Genomic DNA, 18,169 nt, shown 5'->3' on the forward strand with positions numbered 1-18,169 from the left:
ATCATTCTGTCCATTTACAGGTGATAAAACAGACATAGTGAGGAGACAGAATTCTAAGGCTACCTGCTACAAAGTTCCTGTAGATATGTAATAATATATATTATCATATAATATATACCATATATCACATTAGGTAATATATTTAATAATATATATGGTAGATACATGCAAATATATACAATAGCAAAGAGTACAATAATACAATATTGAGTGAAAGAAAAAATTAGCAAGATTATTTTTTCACAATAGGGAACCATAATGTGAAGAAGAATTTTATATCACTAACAACATCATATGTAAGTGATGCTTGCCAGTCATGTCAGTTTATCAGGTATTGACATATTCAAGCAAAATAAACACAGGCAGGCTTTTCCCGAATGTATTAATGCTATAGGCTTCCATTCAATAAAACCACAAATGAATAGGGGAAACAATACAATTATCTTCAAGGTTTTCAAAGACCTAATATACTTCCTTGTTGCTTACAGACCACCAATAATGAATGGATAGACCAAATCCATTTTGCTGATTAGCTCTATCATACATGCATACCTAAAAGAAGCAATATTTTTAAACTTTTCATTCATTCATTCATTCATTCATTCATTCATTCATTTTGAGAGAAAGAGAGTGCATGTGCACAGGCATGCACATGCAAGCAGGAAGAGGACAGAGAGAGGGGGAGAGAGAACCCCAAGCAGGTTCCACGCCCAGCACAAAGCCTGACATCAGGCTCAATCTCATGACAGTAAGACTCCAACCCAAGCCAAAACCAACTCAACCAACTAAGTCACCCAGGTGCCCCAGAAGCAATATTTAAAAAAAAAAAAAGAAAAAGGAAGAAAAGGGATTATATGAAGATAACAAAGCTATTCTAAAGACAGAAATCTGTAAAATTTATTCTGAGAAAAAAGGATTAATATCTGTTAATATTTTTGTCATCTTTCTGCCTGCCAAAGTTACTCTGTTAAATCACTATGGACTAGAGTATTACAGGGCATAGAAGAAGAAATTTCATGAAGGATTTATCTAACATAAGCAATAAATCATGTTTTCAATCTTTATTATAATATTAGATAATTTAATCTTTATTAAAATATTTGTTTCTTATAATTGGAATATCAAAATATAGCAATATATCTAACTGCCCCCATTTCCTCAGTTAATCACTTCCTACTCTTTGGCTCCATAGTAACTACCTCTATTATACAAAACATCGTATTAAATGTTATTTTATACGTGTACTCTACACTAAACTATGTACTCCTTAAATACAGAAATCATGTTCTATTTTGCACAGAACGTTATAAAATGTTAAATATAAGCTTCATGAATGAATAAGTGAATAAACATGAAGAAAATTATACACTGGCATTACATTTATACAAGTGTCTTTTGATGGTGACAGTGACAAAGAATTTATATACTTTTGCATAAAACCTTTCCAAAACACAGGCACACAATCTTTAAGTGGCAAGAGAATAATGATTTTCCTTGAAATCCATTAATAAACCTAAAGATAGGTAAAACAGAACAGATTGCAGTAGAAAAGAAAGTGGGCATGGCCCGTAGCATTTGTGTAATAAATATCAATGTTTTGATTGCCAATAAAAAGTTTTAAAACATTGATAACACTGAAAAAAATAATCCTTTTTCTACAGCAGTGTTTTTCAACTGTATGTAAAACTATCTAGGAGCTTTTTAAAATTCTGAAGTTCAATCCTCATTCTCAAATGATTCTGATTTAATTAATTTAGGATGAGTCCTGCATGGACACTGTCAAAAAAAACAAAACAACTCCTCAGGTGATTCTAATGTGAAACCAAGGTTGAAACCCATTAGTCTTTCCTTTAAAATCAGATTTTTTGAAGTACAACTTACATCCAATAAAATTTACCAACTTTAAGTGTACGAAATTCAGTAAGTTTTGACAAATAAATAAGTCATGTAACCACTCCATGATCATGATATAGAACATTTCCATCACTCAAAGAGGTTTCCTCACACTCTACTACCCTATACCCTAGCAAACAACTTTTCTAGTTTCTATCACTATAGCTTTGGGCTTCCTAAAATTTCATATACACAGAACTGTATTCTATGTACTCTTTTCAGTTAGCATAATGCTTTTTAGATTCATCATGCTTCTAGGCTATCAGTAGTTTGTTCTTTTTTATTGCTGAATAGTATTCCATTGTATGGATATACAGTTTATTTATTTACCCATCTAAGAGATATTTGGTTTGTTTCCATTTTAGGGCTATCCTGAATAAAGCTGCTCTGAATATTCAAGTATAAGTCTTTTTATAAACAGATGTTTTCATTTCTCTAAGTAAATATCTAGGAATGGGGTTGCTGAATCTTATGATTAAGTGTATGACTAACTTTATAAGAAACTGTGTTTCAAAGTGACTGTATCAGTTTGCATCCCTACCAATAATGTAAGAGAGTTCTTAGTTGCCCCATATCGTTCCTAGTCCTGGTATTGTCAGTCTTTTATTTCTAGCCATACTAGCGTGTGTGTAGTCATATTTCCTTAGGTTTTAATTTGCATTTCCCTAAGAAGTAAATGATAATAAGTATACAAACCACTGTTTTTAAGACAAGAAAATCATTAGGGTTAAAGATATTTCATCTTCTGATTCAATAGTCTATTTTTATTTATTTTTTTAATGTTTATTTATTTTTGAGAGAGCACAAGCAGAGAACGGGCAGAGAGAGGGGGACAGAGGATCTGAAGCAGGCTCTGCGATGACAGGGTCATAGCAGCAAGCTCGATGTGGGGGTCAAACTCAGAAACCACAACATCATGATCTGAGCTCAAGTCAGACACTCAACCAACTGAGCCACCTAGATGTCCCTTAATAGTTTATTTTTAAAGAAGGTAACAATGTTATACTGCCTTGCATACATCATCACTCCATTATAACAGGAAAAAAGCAAATGACCAAAAAACATGTACACATAAAACTTTTCAAAAATAGGTTTCAGAGAATCTCTTAGAGTCAAGTACCCACTCAGAAACCACCCACCTATATAAAGATGGCAACCTTAGAAGCTTAGGCTTTAGTGTCCAACTTGAGTTTGTATTCTAAGGTGGGAAAATACAAAATATTTTCCAATGATGTCCATTAAAAACAGGTAAACAATTATTTATTGAGCCTTACACAAAACAAGTGACTAAATATTCAATGAATGAATCAAGAACTAGTTAATAATAAGTTTCAAGGCGCGCGCATTAGCGGGCGAGGGGCAGAGCAAGAGAGGGACACAAAATCTGCAGCAGGCTCCAGGCTCTGAGCTGTCAGCACAGAGACCGACGCAGGGCTCAAACTCAAGAGTCACAAGATGATGACCTGAGCTGAAGTCGGGCACCCAATGAACTAAGCCACCCAGGCACCCCTCAAGGGTAATGTATGTAATGTTTTAAAAAATCAGAAACATCCAGAAATTCCAGTATATCTCCTAGGCTCCCATTACATATGAATAAATCAATGAAGGAATATGCCCATACTACATAAATATAAGAAGGTTATATAACTACTTGCTCATTTATTTTTTCAATGTTTATTTATTTTTGAGAAAAACAGAGAGTGTGAACAGGGAAGGGGCAGAGAGAGATGGGGACAGAGGATCTGAAGGGGGCTCCACACTGACAGCGGCAAGCCCAATGCAGGGCTCAAACTCTCCAACCGTAAGATCACGACCTGAGCTGAGGTCAGATGCTCAACCAATTGAGCCGCCCAGATGCCCCTACTCATTTATTCAATAAACACTTATTGAACACCAACTTATAGCATATCATTATACCTTCTAAGGGGGCAATTTTTTTCAATACCGAAAACCAGAAACTAATCAGTTGGCTATACACGATTATAAAAAGTATTAGAGTAATTAAGCATATGGCAATATAATGCTAAAACTAATGTTAAAGTGAGTATGATTTCCCTGACATACTAGTTCGATGATAAGCTAAAAGTGGCCAAGAAACATGCTGCCTTTATCAGGAAAGAAATAAGCTGTAAATAAACTACAAGGTAGAAAGTTCACATAAAAGTGATCTGGAATGGACTGCAGTTTATTTCCAATATTAAACACTAATCCTAAACTGTATTAACTTGGGGTTTAGAAACTGATTAAGACAAGATTCATATGCTGTCAGGGCTACCTATTTCCAAAAACAAGTTATAAACGATATGCATGGAAAAAAAATACCACAGTAATCTGTTCACCCATGCATGTATACCCTGAGTACTATATTTCACAGTCATCTTTTTTATAAAGAATGACAGGTTTAACCTTTAAACAACCGCCTATTTGTCAGGAAAAAGTTCCACATATACTAAAAATACTAAATAATCAATCATGCAAATTCAATCAATTAAACTGAAATAATGCTTATCTAATAAAACGAATGTGGTGATTTCTAATTTAAGACATATCCAATGTAAAAAAGTTTAAAATTCACATGAAACTCTGTTATGCAATAAGAAATAAGTATGAGAAGCTGTTACAAGTTGAATTATGTCCCTCCAAAAATGGTATGTTGAAGTTCCTAAACCCCAGTTCCTCAGAATGTGACCTTAGTTGGAAATAGGGTCATTGCACATATAATTAGTTAAAATGAGGTCATACTGGAGTAGGGTGGGCCCCTAATCCAATATGACTGCTATCCCTATAAAATGGCCATGTGAAGACAGAGAAACACAGGAAGACTGCCATGTGACAACAAAGGCAGAGATTAGAGTTACATGCCAAGGAATGCCAGCAAACCCCCAGAAGCTAAGAAGAAGCTAAGAAAGGAATCCCCCATAGGTTTCAGACAGAGCATGGCCCTTAATATATCCTGATTTCAGACCTCTGGCCCCTAGAATTGTGAGACAGTAAAATTTGTGTTGTTTCAAGCCACCCAGTTTGTGGTTCTTTGTTACAGCAGCCATAAGAAACTAATACAGTATTTTCAGTATCTCTCTTACACTTTAATTTACTGATATATTAATGCCTTGATTTTTAAAAATTATTTTCTAAGGTACAATACAGTAAGATTGGCTTTTTGGGTATACTTCTATATATTTCAACGCCCTTACATATATTCACATAACCATCATCAATAGAATACTGACAGTTAATATCTTGATTTTTAATTGCCAATGTTTAAACAAGAGAAATGAAATTGTTTCACATATGCATAAATAAATTTCTAGCCCTTTCACTTCAAAATTTAGACTTTGTACTCACATTTCAATAATATTTTGCTTTAATTCCTGAAATAGAGATAATCTCTAAAGTAAATTCCACTATCTTTAGTTTATTCATTATCTTTCTAATCTAAAGATCTCTTTGAGAAAAATCACCCTTAATAAGAATTCCTCTAAAGCTTTCATTTGAAGAAAATGGGGTGCCTGGGTGGCTCAGTCAGTTGAGCGTCCGACTTGGGCTCAGGTTGTGATCTCACAGTTCGTAAGTTCGAGCCCCACATGGGGCTCTGTGCTGACAGCTCGGAGCCTGGAGCCTGCTTTGGATTCTGTGTCTCCCTCTCTCCCTGCCCCTTCCCCGCTCATACTCTGTCTCTCAAAAATGAATAAACGTTTAAAAAAAATTTTTTTTAAAGAAATTGATAAGTTACCATTCTTCACACAAAACAGATGGTCAACACAGGAGATACACACATGTAATATTTGTACCACTTAATGCTATCAGTTTAATATGCACAAGTATAGTATAAAGTTTCCCCACATCTTCTAATACCACACAAATACTAAAAATTCAGGCTTCACTCTTTTTTTTTAATTTTATAACACTGAGAAGTCCATTCTTAACCTTCACTATTCAAAAAACATTTATTAAATATTAAGACGTTTGTGTGATGTGTTAGGGAAGGAGAGAACTCAATGCTTAAAAAAAAAAGTGATGTGATTTTAAAGCTTGGTAAGTTTCTACTCTTAAAAAATTTACCACTTATCCCATAAAGGCAGGCAGCTGCATTCTGTGCTGGAACAGCTTAAATACAAATTAAGTCATTTTTCCCCACATGAAGTTTTATTATGATTTTATAGCTACTCTAACTCACACACAATGCTATAAAGCTTTTTAGGTGAGGATATCTTCTGTTCCCCCAAATAATACAGATCAAGCAAATTATAAAAATCAACAACTGTAATACTTGTTACAAATGCATTTCACAAAAGTTGTACTATAGAAAAATTTCATAGTTTATTCATAATGTACAAGTACTCATAATTATAAACCTAGTACTTGACATTTAAGCTTTGAAAAACTTCCTGAAATGGAATTTTTAATTATTATTGTCTTTGTAATTATACTTCTTCCACATAAGGTAGTACATAGCATCGTGACTCTAGTCTTGAAGACTATCCAAGGGCAAATTATACTTACTAGAAAATGTATGGGCTAAAAATATAGGGTTTTGTTAAAGTCAACTGTCCTATGAAAATTTCTGTATAAATATATAATTTATAACACATTAATATATAATATATATAAAATATGTAATAACATATAAGAATTTATATAATTAAGATACACCAGCACAGAAGGACCTTGCATGCCCTTTACCCAATTTTTTAAAATCTAAATATCCAAACAAATATTTCTGCATTTAAGAAATAAAAACTGTTAATGCTTTAAAACAGCAAAAGGAATTAGTATAAGGTGAATATCCAATGACTACAACCTAGGTTCAGTGATAGAGCATTGTCAGACCACCCAAAGACCCCCTTTTTCTCAACCAATTTGGATTTCCCTGAGAAGAAAACTTAGTATGATTTGGTAAACCTATTAAGTCTTATCAAATACAGAGAAATTAATTTAAAATATGATGAATTGCAAAAAATGGGTCAACATCTTAAAACTCTTAGTAAATTATAGTCATCCCGTTCTTATACCATCTGCAGACTCCTGAATTAAGTATTTTCCCAAAGTTTATACTACTGCTAATTTCCATGCGCTTCTTAAACAGGTTAAAAATGCAAATGCTTAAAACATCTGAACTCTATTACCTTCATAATACTGAGAGATCAGACTGTAAGTCTATTCACACGGCTTTAATTTACAGATGTCCATGAAAAGACTGATTTACAATTTTCCCTCTTTAAAAGGAACAATACTTTTGATTCAGTACTGTTATGCAGAAGAAATGTATCCTTTGAGCATAACAATCTATAGTTCTCCCATTTGTTTACATCAAGCTGGGAAAGTTTAAGTTCTGATTCAAAATCTAAAGCTTTCTACAGAAAAATTGCTTTTCAATGAGTCCATGACTTCCCATAACCAGATTCCATGTGGAAACTAATCAGAAGTTACAGAATGTAATATGCCTACTCTTTGCACAAGTCTTTTTGTTACTGTCCATTTTCTTTCAAAATTTTTGTTTTGTGTTGTGCTGTTCATTTTTAAATTTTATTTATTTTTATTTTAAGGTATTTTGTTTTCTCCACTTAAATCCCCTTATGAATCTTTTCCTTAAAAGAATATTCTTATAAAAATACCCTACCTTCCTTCCTTTTAAAGCATCAGCCTTTAGTAACTTGCCAATTCTGAGGTCATAACTATGGCTGACAAACAACAAGGAAATACGTAGAATGTTTAAATTAGCACCACCGAGTAATTAAATTGAACTTGAAGTTATAAACTGAAAAATATGATTACTATATACAAATCACTTTCTCATTCATCTCTTGGCAATACTTTTAGAAAACCTATCATCTAGATTAAGTCACATTCTCACACTTTAAATTTAAAAGATGAGGGATGAGTCTTAATTTTACATATTAAAAGGTGATTCATGACAAGATACAACACTCAAAATGTTACAGAATGGAATATCCTTCTCTTTCACACTCATTAGCATAAATTAAGGTAAGAAAAATAAAGATTACCCAGTTCATGGTTCTCAAATAGCATTACCTAAAAGTAATTAATTCATTCTCCTACCTTCATCTATGAAATCCACAGAGAATCAGAAAATATGCTTATGTGTCTTCTCTCCAGACCCCAAAACTATCTTACTCATCCCTCCAATAAGCATGCCAACTATCATATTATGAAACAAAAATATCTGATTTAAACAAGAGCTGGATCACCCACAAAATTGATTTCATTTGGAATACATTATAGCCACTTACAAAATACATAGCTCTTTAAAACTCTTCCTCTCTCTCATTTGCCCCTCAAGTTTGAAAATTCTTTCAAATCCATCTCTTACTATAAAATGACCACTTAAATTGATGTTTTTCAATTTAAAATATTTTAAACAAGAATCTTAAAAGTTAACTGATCTAAACTCATACAAATAAAGTTTACAGACTAATAAATATATTCACTTTCATGTTTTCAATATAACAGCACTAAATAAAGCTATACACTTTACATGTCTGATTATTCAACTCATACTTTCAAAAATACAAATGCACAAAGGACTAGCTAGCCTTATTCCAAATAAACAAAACTTTCTCACTGTCACTGTATTCTGACACAAATTTAGATAAATTAACATTTCACATTTGCAAAACAAACTGTAGTACACTGTTGTTTTAAAACGAAACACAGGATTCAATGATTCTCAATAACCAGAAGTAGATTACTTTATATGAAACACAATGCACCACTCTCCAAAAGAAAAAAAAATTCAAATATATTTGTTTTACCTGGGGAAAAGAGAGCTAGATGTTTGGGGTATGTGTGTGTTCTCCTGTGCTTATTTAATTCTAAAAACAACCTTTCTCCAACTCCTTTCAAAAATCAGTATTTTTTTCAATAAATATGAGCATATACTGTACAATAAAATGCATAATGTACACTTTCAGAATGCTACAATAATTCGAATTAGAAAAAAAACGCTGTTTTTTTTTTTTATTTTCCACACAGCAATTCAATGTTAAACAATGTCATTTTACCCCTTTCTCCCTAACCATTCTACAAATCAGGTCTGCTACTGTATTTGTATATTCAGTAAAATTAACAAATTGACTAGAAGATCCAGAGGAGTAAACGAAAGGAAAGCATTTTTCACTTTCCCACAAACAAAAAGATAAAACGAAATCAAATACGAAGACTTGTTAAATGAGAAGCATTTGAAAAACCCAACGTGACTAGCTTTTGATTTACCCTAGTCTGACAAGGAAGACAGACCCCACCCCCACTCCAGATTGTGTGGCTTTTTTTTTTTTTTTTTCCTTGGGTGGGGGTGTGGAGAAGAGAGCTGTCACATTTCCATCTTCGGTTATTGTTAAGTCCGCAGCCTAGATTCCAAAGTACCACTGGTCCAGGGGGAAAAAAAATATTAAAGCTGATAATTTTAACTGTTTGAAATGCACAGTATTTGTTGATGTTTTTCCAATTTTAAAGTTAATTATGACCAGCTTCAATCTGCTAAGAATACAGATTGCCTTTGACAGCCTGCCCCTCAAACAGTCCCTGTAAGACTGCTTACTCCAGATTCACTAAGAATTCTCTTCTCTCTAAACTTAAATTAGAAAAACGCGTTTCTGAAATTATTGCATCCCAAAAGGCATTCCTCCCCATCCTTTTGCCTTTGGTGTGGGGTGTAGAATTAAGAGTAAAAAAGAGATCTATTTGCTCTTCAAACAAAAAGAAATGGGGTAGAGGGCGAGTGGGGGAAAGAGCAGCAGTGGACCTGAAAGAAATGTTGAGAAAAGTTTTTTATGTGACTAGTGTGTCCTTCGGCAGAGGGACAGGAGTTGGGCAGAGAGGCGGAATCTCGGCCCCAGGCTCGTGCAGAGAGAAGGCACCTGCGGAAAAGAAGGCCAGGCACCAGAGAGGGGCCGGGCTAGCACCTACCGACTTGCAGCACGTTCTCCACCGAGCCGCTGTCCAGCAGACGAATGCCCCGGCGGAACGGCAGCGCCTCGCCGCCGCTGCCCGCCGCTCCCGCCGCTGTGCCCAGCCCAGGGGACGCCCCCGCCACTGCTGCCCCAGGGGCGGAGCTGGTCGGAGCTGCGGCCCCGGGGGGCGGCGGCGGCCCCTCCTCGGCCGGCAAAGCCCCCGCGGCGCCGCCAGCGGCTGCGGCGCCGGGGCCGCCCCGGTACTGGAAACTGGAGTACATGCAGATCTCCCGCTCATTCCGCGGGAAAGACCAGTAGACGATGCGGCGCTGCACTGGCTCCGGGATCCGCTCGAAGCGCTCCTCCACCCTCTCGTACGCCCACTTTTCTGCCACTGTCTTGGCGGCGCAGTCCAGCAAGGACTCGGGCTGCAGATGGGGGCGGGCCCCGGGGGCCAGGCAGCTGCCGCCGACGCCCCCAACCCCGCCGCTGGCCGCCCCAGGCGAACCGCGAGAGTGGTGAGCCTGCGGGCTCGGCCACGAGCACAGGCGCTTAGCCGGAGAGACAGGCGACGGCGAGAGCAGCTCCTCTCGCTCACCTCCTTCCGCCATTGCTGGGAACTGACTGACTGAGGCGGCGGCGGCGGCAGCGGCGGCACCAGCAGCGGCGGCACCGACTGCGGCTGAGACCCTGGCCACGGCCACGCGCCCCGCGCAAGCGCCCAACTGCGGCGCCGGGGTGGGGGGCGGGGCAAGCAAACCCGCGAGCCGGCCGGCCCGAGTGGGGAGCCTGGGCCGGCCCGGTGCGCGCGCCGCAAGGCCGGCGAGGGCGCCCTGAGGACGAGCGTGAGGCGGCGCGCGCTGTCCGGGCCGCCGCGAGCGCGAGACGGGGCGTGAGCGAGCGCGGGCCGGCGGCGCGCTCCAGACGCAGACTGCCCAGAACGCGCGCCGAGCGCTAGCGCGGGGCCGACAGCCACCTAGGGGCGAGAAGCTCCGGGCACGGTTGCCGGCCCGCGCGCCTCTAGCTCACCTGCCGCCTGGCCAGAGAGGGGTGGACTGTACGGCAAGGTGAAGTGGCGAGGCCGCGAGTCGCCTCCGTGAAGCTCTAGGCTTGCGGGGCACAGGCAGAGGGAAAGTTCAAAATTGGGCTGCTGTGATGGATTGATGAGACAGGAGACTGTCACGGCCGAGCGGAGGAGCCGGCAGAAAGGTGGTAGGAAGACGAAAAATTCGGTAAGTTGGAGCGATGTAAACTTTCCTCACGCCACAATAATGTGGAATAAAGTCGGCGGTCCCCTCCAGAGCCGCGCAAAGTCGCACCAGTCCCTGACTGGACAGTGGGGCGCCAAGATCTCACCGCCTCGGCAGCTGCACCCTCCTACGTTTTGGCGGGTTTAGCGCCTTGCATCCTAGGAAACAAAACAATTTTTTTGTGTGGTTTTGGTAGAATCCTCTGATCCCCTGCCTCCAGTCTAAATTAGGTCTTCCATGTGTTCCTCACTTGGCTCAGTTTTTTACACCTTCGTATTACTTATGACAAATTGTACACATATTTTTATATATTTGTGTAATGTATGACTGCCCAACTGAATGTAAACTCCGTGACAGCCAGGATCATTTCTGTTTTCTTCACTATAATTTATCCTCTGCTTGGCATATAGTGGGTGCTTAAGAACGGCAACTTCACCACTATCTCCTCCATAAACAGCATTGAGTTGTTGTAAGCAGCAGTCTGTTGCTCAGTCGAGAACACTCATTATTTCTTTTTTGCTGACGGACTAACCTCTACAACTTTAAAACGTTCCAAGAACTATATTAAGAGCTCCTTTCATTGCAGTCTCCCTTTAAAATGAATGAGTTCTAGAGTATAAGAATAAGAAGAGAGTAAATGACTGGGGACAGACTGGAGCCAAAGTCGTTTGGTTTTGCTATAATCTGAGAATTAAAAAGCACAGGCTATAGAGTCAGAATTGGATATGAATCACTACTGGTGTGATGTAGTCATGACTCCCTTAAATGATGTGTAAAAGGGAACTAGTAATAGTGTCCGTGTAACTGTTGTAAGAATTACAGATATTTCAAATCGAGTGCTTATTCAGTGTAGTTAGTGCTCAATATCTGTTTATACCTGTAAATGGACTTATACCTGCAAATATCTAAATGAATTGTTGCAAAATAGCAAAATCTCTACTCCTCCTTAAATCTGGAACCACAATTATAGACTTCTATGGCACTCATTCTTTTCCTTCCTGAAACTTCCAGTTTATTGTGAGGGGTGAGTATTCCTTTAATGCCCTTCCTCCTGACTAGACTATATGTAGGAGATATGTAAGGGCAGAAACCATTTCTATATAAGAAAGGATCTATCCCTTATACATGGAAGATCTCAAAAAATGCTTGCTGTTTGAGTCAATGAGTATGTTACTCTGATTTAATCACCTGCTGGTAAATACTGTTAACAGAAGTTGGGACATAGGAAGAAATTTACTTAAACATATTTGTTAAAAGTTGAGTTGGGGGGGTTCTGGGGGGTCCAGTCGGTTGAGCATCCAACTCTTGATCTCAACTCAGGTCTTGATTTCAGGGTTGTGAGTTCGAGCCTTGCATTGGGCTCCATGGTAGGCATGGAGCCTACTTTAAAAAAAAAAAAAGAAGTTAAGTTTGATTGTTACGACTTTGATTTAACAAGGTGCTTTTTCTTTATTTTGAGGACATTAAGCGGTATAGAAAATTACACAAAAAATATAGAAAATTACAAAGAATAACATAAACTACACCCACGTTCTCACCACTCAATTAATAATTATTACTTAATATATTGAAAGTCCACTTTAACCACCTTCATATAGCATACCCAGGAGCAAGTACAACCTTAGTTTGCAGTCCATTTTTATTTTTTTAAGTTTACTTTTATTTATTTTGAGAGAGACACCTCGCAAATGGAGGGAGGGTCAGGGAGAGAGGAGACAGAGAATCCCAAGCAGGCTCTGTGCTGCCAGTACCAAGCCTGATGTGGGACTAGAACTCAGGAAACCATGAGATCATGATCTGAGCTGAAACCAAGAGTCAAATGCTTAATGGACTGAGCCACCTAGGCACCGCTGCAGTCCATTTTAAAATTGTGCATGTGTGTAACATTGTTTTGTGTGTATTTTAATTAAGTGGTTTAATTAATTTAATTTCGTTAATTAAATGGTATCACACTGCCCATCATACTGATACCTTTCTTTTTTCTGTGCATACTGATAAACATCTTATTCATTCCTTTTAAGCACTATAAAATATACCATCTTGAGAATATGTCACATTTTATTTCAAAGCCTATTTGCAACAACTGTTAGCTATATATACCTTAAAGAAGTGACTTAAAGCCTCTATGCCTCAGCTTTCAAATTTATAAAATGGGAATATTAAGAGTTCTTACCTAATAGTTCGTTTGTAATTAATATATGTGAATTGAATGGAATAGTGTTCATCACATGGTGTGTATTCAATAAATGTTAGCTATTATTTATGTATTTCACTAATGATGGATATTAGGTGTTTCCTTTACTATTATTATTATTATTATTATTATTATTATTATTATTACAAACAGTACTTCAATGATGTATTTAGGTGTTTCCTTTATTACTACTACTACCACTACTGCTATTACAACAAATACTTCAATGAACATTCAGTGCTACAATGAACATCTTCATCTGGATCTCTTGTGCATATATTCTAGAATATCTCCTTGGGAAATAGCCAGAATGGAACTACTGGTCATAGGATATAAACACTTTCAGTTTCGCTAAATGTTGCCAAATTTGTGTTCCAATGTAGCTATACCAATGTATTAATTATTAATGCTGAGTAACAACTCCAAAACTTAGAGGTTTCAAATAACATTTGTAATTTTTATCTCTCACAGTTTCTACGAGTAAGGAATTTGGGAACAGGTTAGCTGTGTGGTTCTAGCTCAAAATATCCCATGAAGTTGGTATTAGATGTTGGCTAAAGCTGTAATCATCTGAAGGCTTGATTGGGACTGGAAGATCCCCTTCCAAAGTGGCTCACTCATAAACTGGTAAATTGGTGCTGGTGCTGGTGCTGGTGCTTCGCAGGAGGCCTTAGTTCCCCTCCATCTGAGTTTCTGTAATGGGATATTTAAATATCCTTGTAGTGGGGTGCCTGGGTAGCTCAGTTGGTTAAATATCTGGCTCTTGACTTCAGCTCAGGTCATTGATCTCACGGTTTATGGGCTCAAACCCCACGTCAGGCACTGTGCAGAGTCTGCTTGGGATTCCCTGTCTCTCTGCCCTTCCCCCACTTGTGTATGCACACACGCTCTCTCTATATATCAAAATAAATAATAAAATTAAATAAAAATAATTATCCTTATGGCATGGCTGATTTTCTCCAAACGAATTAACAAAGCAAGCCAGAGCCTGATATGCCTTTTATAACCTGACCTCAGAAGTTACACATTATCACTTCTATCATATTCTATCCTCTCAGAACAGTTCTGACTTAGTGCGAGAGGACACTCTATATAAATAAAGTGTGAACACCAAGGAAGAGGCAAGGATCACAAAAAGCCATGTCACATTATTGGCTACCACAACCAACTCCTACCAGCACTGAGTAAGAGTATTATTTCCCTATATCCTCACAAATGCAATATTGTCAGACTTAATAATTTTTAACCACTTGATTAAAAAGAAATGTTGTTGCTTTATTTTTATTTGATTACTGGTGAGGTGGAGCATCATTTTACATATTTTTGGCCATAGTACACCCTCTTCTATATATTGCCTAATTATATCTTTTTTTTTCTATTGGTTTGTTTAACATTTTCTTGATTTGTATGTTATGGATAGAAATTCTTTGTTATACTCATTGTAAATATCTTCTTCCAGAATGTGTCTTATCTTTTAAATTTATCATTTTTTACTATATTTTGCTATGCTGAAATTTTAAATTTTGATGAAATCAAATTACCTAACTTTTCTGTTTTGCGCATATTATTTCTTATTTAAGGAAGCCTTCCATAGTCTATATTTTCTTCTAGTAGTTTTGAACTTTTTCACTTTTTGGTCTTCTTCCCAATGTGAAATTTTTTTCTTTCAATGGATGTAATTTTTTTTTTCTATAGGGAGAGTTAGTAATTGCTCTAAAACCGTTTGTCAAATAGTTCAGCCTTTCCTGAATTGGTCTGTGATGTAGCAAATTGTCCTATATCCATAGGTTTGTTTCTGGGCCTTTCGTTCTGTTTCACCTACCTTTTTATCTCTTCCTATTACAATAATATACTTTTACTTAATAATTTAATTTGGCAATATGTAATTAAATTTGGAAATGTTTAGATGACTGGTAGGATGAATCTCCCTTCTTTGTCCTTGTTTTTTAAATTTGTTTTAGCTATCTATGCACCTTTTTACCCTGTCATGTGAAACTTATAATCAATTTTACTATGTTCCAAGAAAGTCCTGCAGGGATTTTCCTTGGAATTACATTGAATTTTTAGATTAACTTGGGGACAGCTAATATCTTTATAATTCAGTCTTCATAAATGTAGTATATCTCTTCATTTAGCTGGGTCTTCTTTACCAGTCTTTTTAAAAGAACTAAATATTTTATTATTATTCATATTTATTTTATGGCCTTAGTGATTGCTAGATCTTTTTCTAGATACCACTAAACAAGAAATAATTTCGCTTCTGGTAGCATAACATCCAGGTAGTGAAATAAGATGAAACATAAGAAAGGTAGATAACAGTAAAAGACTGAAAGAATACAAAAAAAGCAATAGATACAATAAGCTTCAGAGGATTGTCAAGTGATTTGAAGGAGCAGTAATTATTTTGGGAATCAGAAGAAAGATCACTTTGAGGGGTACCTGGGTGGCTCTGTCGGTTAAGCATCCAACTTCAGCTCAGGTCATGATCTCGTGGTTTGTGAGTTCGAGCCCCGTGTGGGGCTCTGTGCTGACAGCTCAGAGCCTGGAGCCTGCTTTGGATTCTATGTCTCCCCGTCTCTCGGCCCCTCCCCTGCTCATGCTCTGTCTCTCTCTGTCTCTCAATAATAAATAAATGTTAAAAAAAAATTTTTTTTTAAAGAAAGATCACTTTGGGGGCGCCTGGGTGGCGCAGTCGGTTAAGCGTCCGACTTCAGCTGGGTCACGATCTCGCGGTCCGTGAGTTCGAGCCCCGTGTCGGGCTCTGGGCTGATGGCTCGGAGCCTGGAGCCTGTTTCCGATTCTGTGTCTCCCTCTCTCTCTGCCCCTCCCCCGTTCATGCTCTGTCTCTCTGTCCCAAAAATAAATAAACGTTTAAAAAAATTTAAAAAAAAAAAAAAAAAGAAAGATCACTTTGAGTAGAAATTGTGAGAAGCTCTACTGTAGTCTTATGTCATCTAGATCATGGAAAATGATTCAAATAGGCCCAAAGGCCCTAAGGAAGGAATTTAAATTGGGTTGAATTACTTCAACAGAAACCCCAAAGCTTTGAAAAGTACAAAACATTTTAATGGGACAGTTTTTAAAATTCTATTTGGCTATAAAAATGGAAAATAAAGATTAAAAGGATCCTTTAAAGCCAACTTTTGGATAATCCTAAATGCCAACTTAAGGAATTTCAAGTTGAATATACAAAATGAGCAATGGGGAACCAAGGTTGTTAGACATCTATATAGCATTATAAAACTGAGTATAACCTATTTTCTTTTTTTTTTTTTTTTTTTTTAGTTTATTTATTTATCTTGAGAGAGAGAGAAAGCATGAGTGGGGGAGAGCCAGAGGGAGAGAGAGAGAATCCCAAGCAGGCTCTGCACTGTAAATGCAGAACCCAATGCAGGGCTCAAACTCACGAACATGAGATCATGACCTGAGCTGAAGTTGGTCGCTTAGTCAACTGAGCCACCCAGGCACCCCAGTATAACCTATTTTCTAATTTTTCACATCTTTCCCCCCATTGGTCTGTGCTTTGTCCTTAGTACATAATATATTCTCAATAAACATTTCATGATGAATGAGTAAATGATCTGGCTGTAATGTACAGAACCTATTTAAAGGGGGAAAATGGAAGACATAGAAACCTCTTAGGCGCCTATTTCAATAATATGGTCATGAGTTAGTTGTTAGTGACCTCAATTCAGAGGATAGTATGTAAAGAAAAATTTCCCTGAATAAAGTGCTTCTGCCATACTGTTCCTGAAAAACTATATAATGAATATGTATTAATATTATCACTGTACCTTAGAGTAGCAGGGTGATTTTATTTTTGGGCTATGAAGCTACCTTTTGTGTTTTCTGGTATTTTTGCCATTTTGAAACAAATAAAATGAATAAACCATTATTTGTAAGGCATTATAAGGTAAATATAATGAAGGATACTAAATTGGTTAAGAAAGACTGGCTCTGATCTGGGACTGGGAATTGGTAGAGGAAGTTGCCAAAAGATAAGGAAGCAAGGATGCCTAATAATAATGATACTTAAAACTGATACAGTGCTTTATAGTTTTCAGCTGGGAAATACAGCATTATTGAAGAAAATTCAGTGAGGTGTGTTGACCAAAAATACTAATTTAGTTCTTATTTCAGATCAAAATTAAAGTCCTAAATGTTGCTTAGTAAACTCTATTATTCATCCATAATTGATTAGCACCTGTATCCCCATTTTACCTATGAAGAAAGGTTCAGAAAAGTTGCAACTTAATCAAGGTCACTAGCAAGTGAGTGACAGAACTCAAATCCATGTTGTTGAATTCTAAGCCTGGTGAAATTTCACTTTTCCACCATAGGTCTCTCACCCAAGAGCCAAAGGATTTTGTAAGGATAGTATCAAAGTGAACATGTATTCTCTTTCCTGGACAGGGACTTAAATTGGGCCAGAAAGGAGCTTTCAGATTGATTCATTTAAAAGGAAATAAGCAATTAGATTTCTCAGTGAAGCATGAGAACCATTCCATTGGCTATAGTCAAATAGTGAAATAAGGAAAGAAAAAGGAAAAAGGGTGAGAACAAGGCAAAGGAGATGGAGAAGGTGAGAAGGAAAAGGAAAAGTAGCAGTGACTTTTAGTAAGAGAGAGACTATAATACACTGGAAATATCAGCAGGTGGAATCATAATAAGACCTAAAATTAAGGTCTTGTTGATATGTGACTTGTGTGGAATAAATACAGAGATCAGTAGTGTTATTGAGAGTTTTGTGAGGCCATTGTTGACACCTGCCAGCTCTTTTCAAGATTAGCCAGAACACTAGTTTAGACTAAAACAATATTGGCTTGTTGATGTTAGCATTATTATTATTCTAATGCTTTAAATACAAAGACCAACATACAATATAGAGCTTATAGTCTAGTTTGGGAAACAGACATTAAACA

The 18,169-nt window shown here is 37.3% G+C and overlaps 1 protein-coding gene and 1 long non-coding RNA gene across 2 annotated transcripts in view; one reads left to right on the forward strand and one right to left on the reverse strand.

Annotated features, from left to right (window-relative positions):
* The window catches only part of ZSWIM5 (zinc finger SWIM-type containing 5), a 251,462-nt gene extending 240,951 nt beyond the window's left edge, over nucleotides 1–10,511 (reverse strand). The window contains exon 1 of the mRNA XM_086716801.1: nucleotides 9,820–10,511. Coding sequence (XP_086572927.1) covers nucleotides 9,820–10,414 — 595 coding nt within the window. The 5' untranslated portion in view covers nucleotides 10,415–10,511. The remainder of the gene's footprint in view (nucleotides 1–9,819) is intronic.
* The window catches only part of LOC147577981 (uncharacterized), a 50,948-nt gene continuing 43,220 nt past the window's right edge, over nucleotides 10,442–18,169 (forward strand). The window contains exon 1 of the long non-coding RNA XR_015254667.1: nucleotides 10,442–11,035. This is a non-coding gene — a long non-coding RNA (uncharacterized LOC147577981). The remainder of the gene's footprint in view (nucleotides 11,036–18,169) is intronic.

The sequence above is a fragment of the Puma concolor genome, chromosome C1, assembly GCF_028749965.1.
Source record: "Puma concolor isolate L17-30 chromosome C1, mPumCon1.1.hap2, whole genome shotgun sequence".
In the NCBI taxonomy this organism is placed as follows: Eukaryota; Metazoa; Chordata; class Mammalia; order Carnivora; family Felidae; genus Puma; species Puma concolor.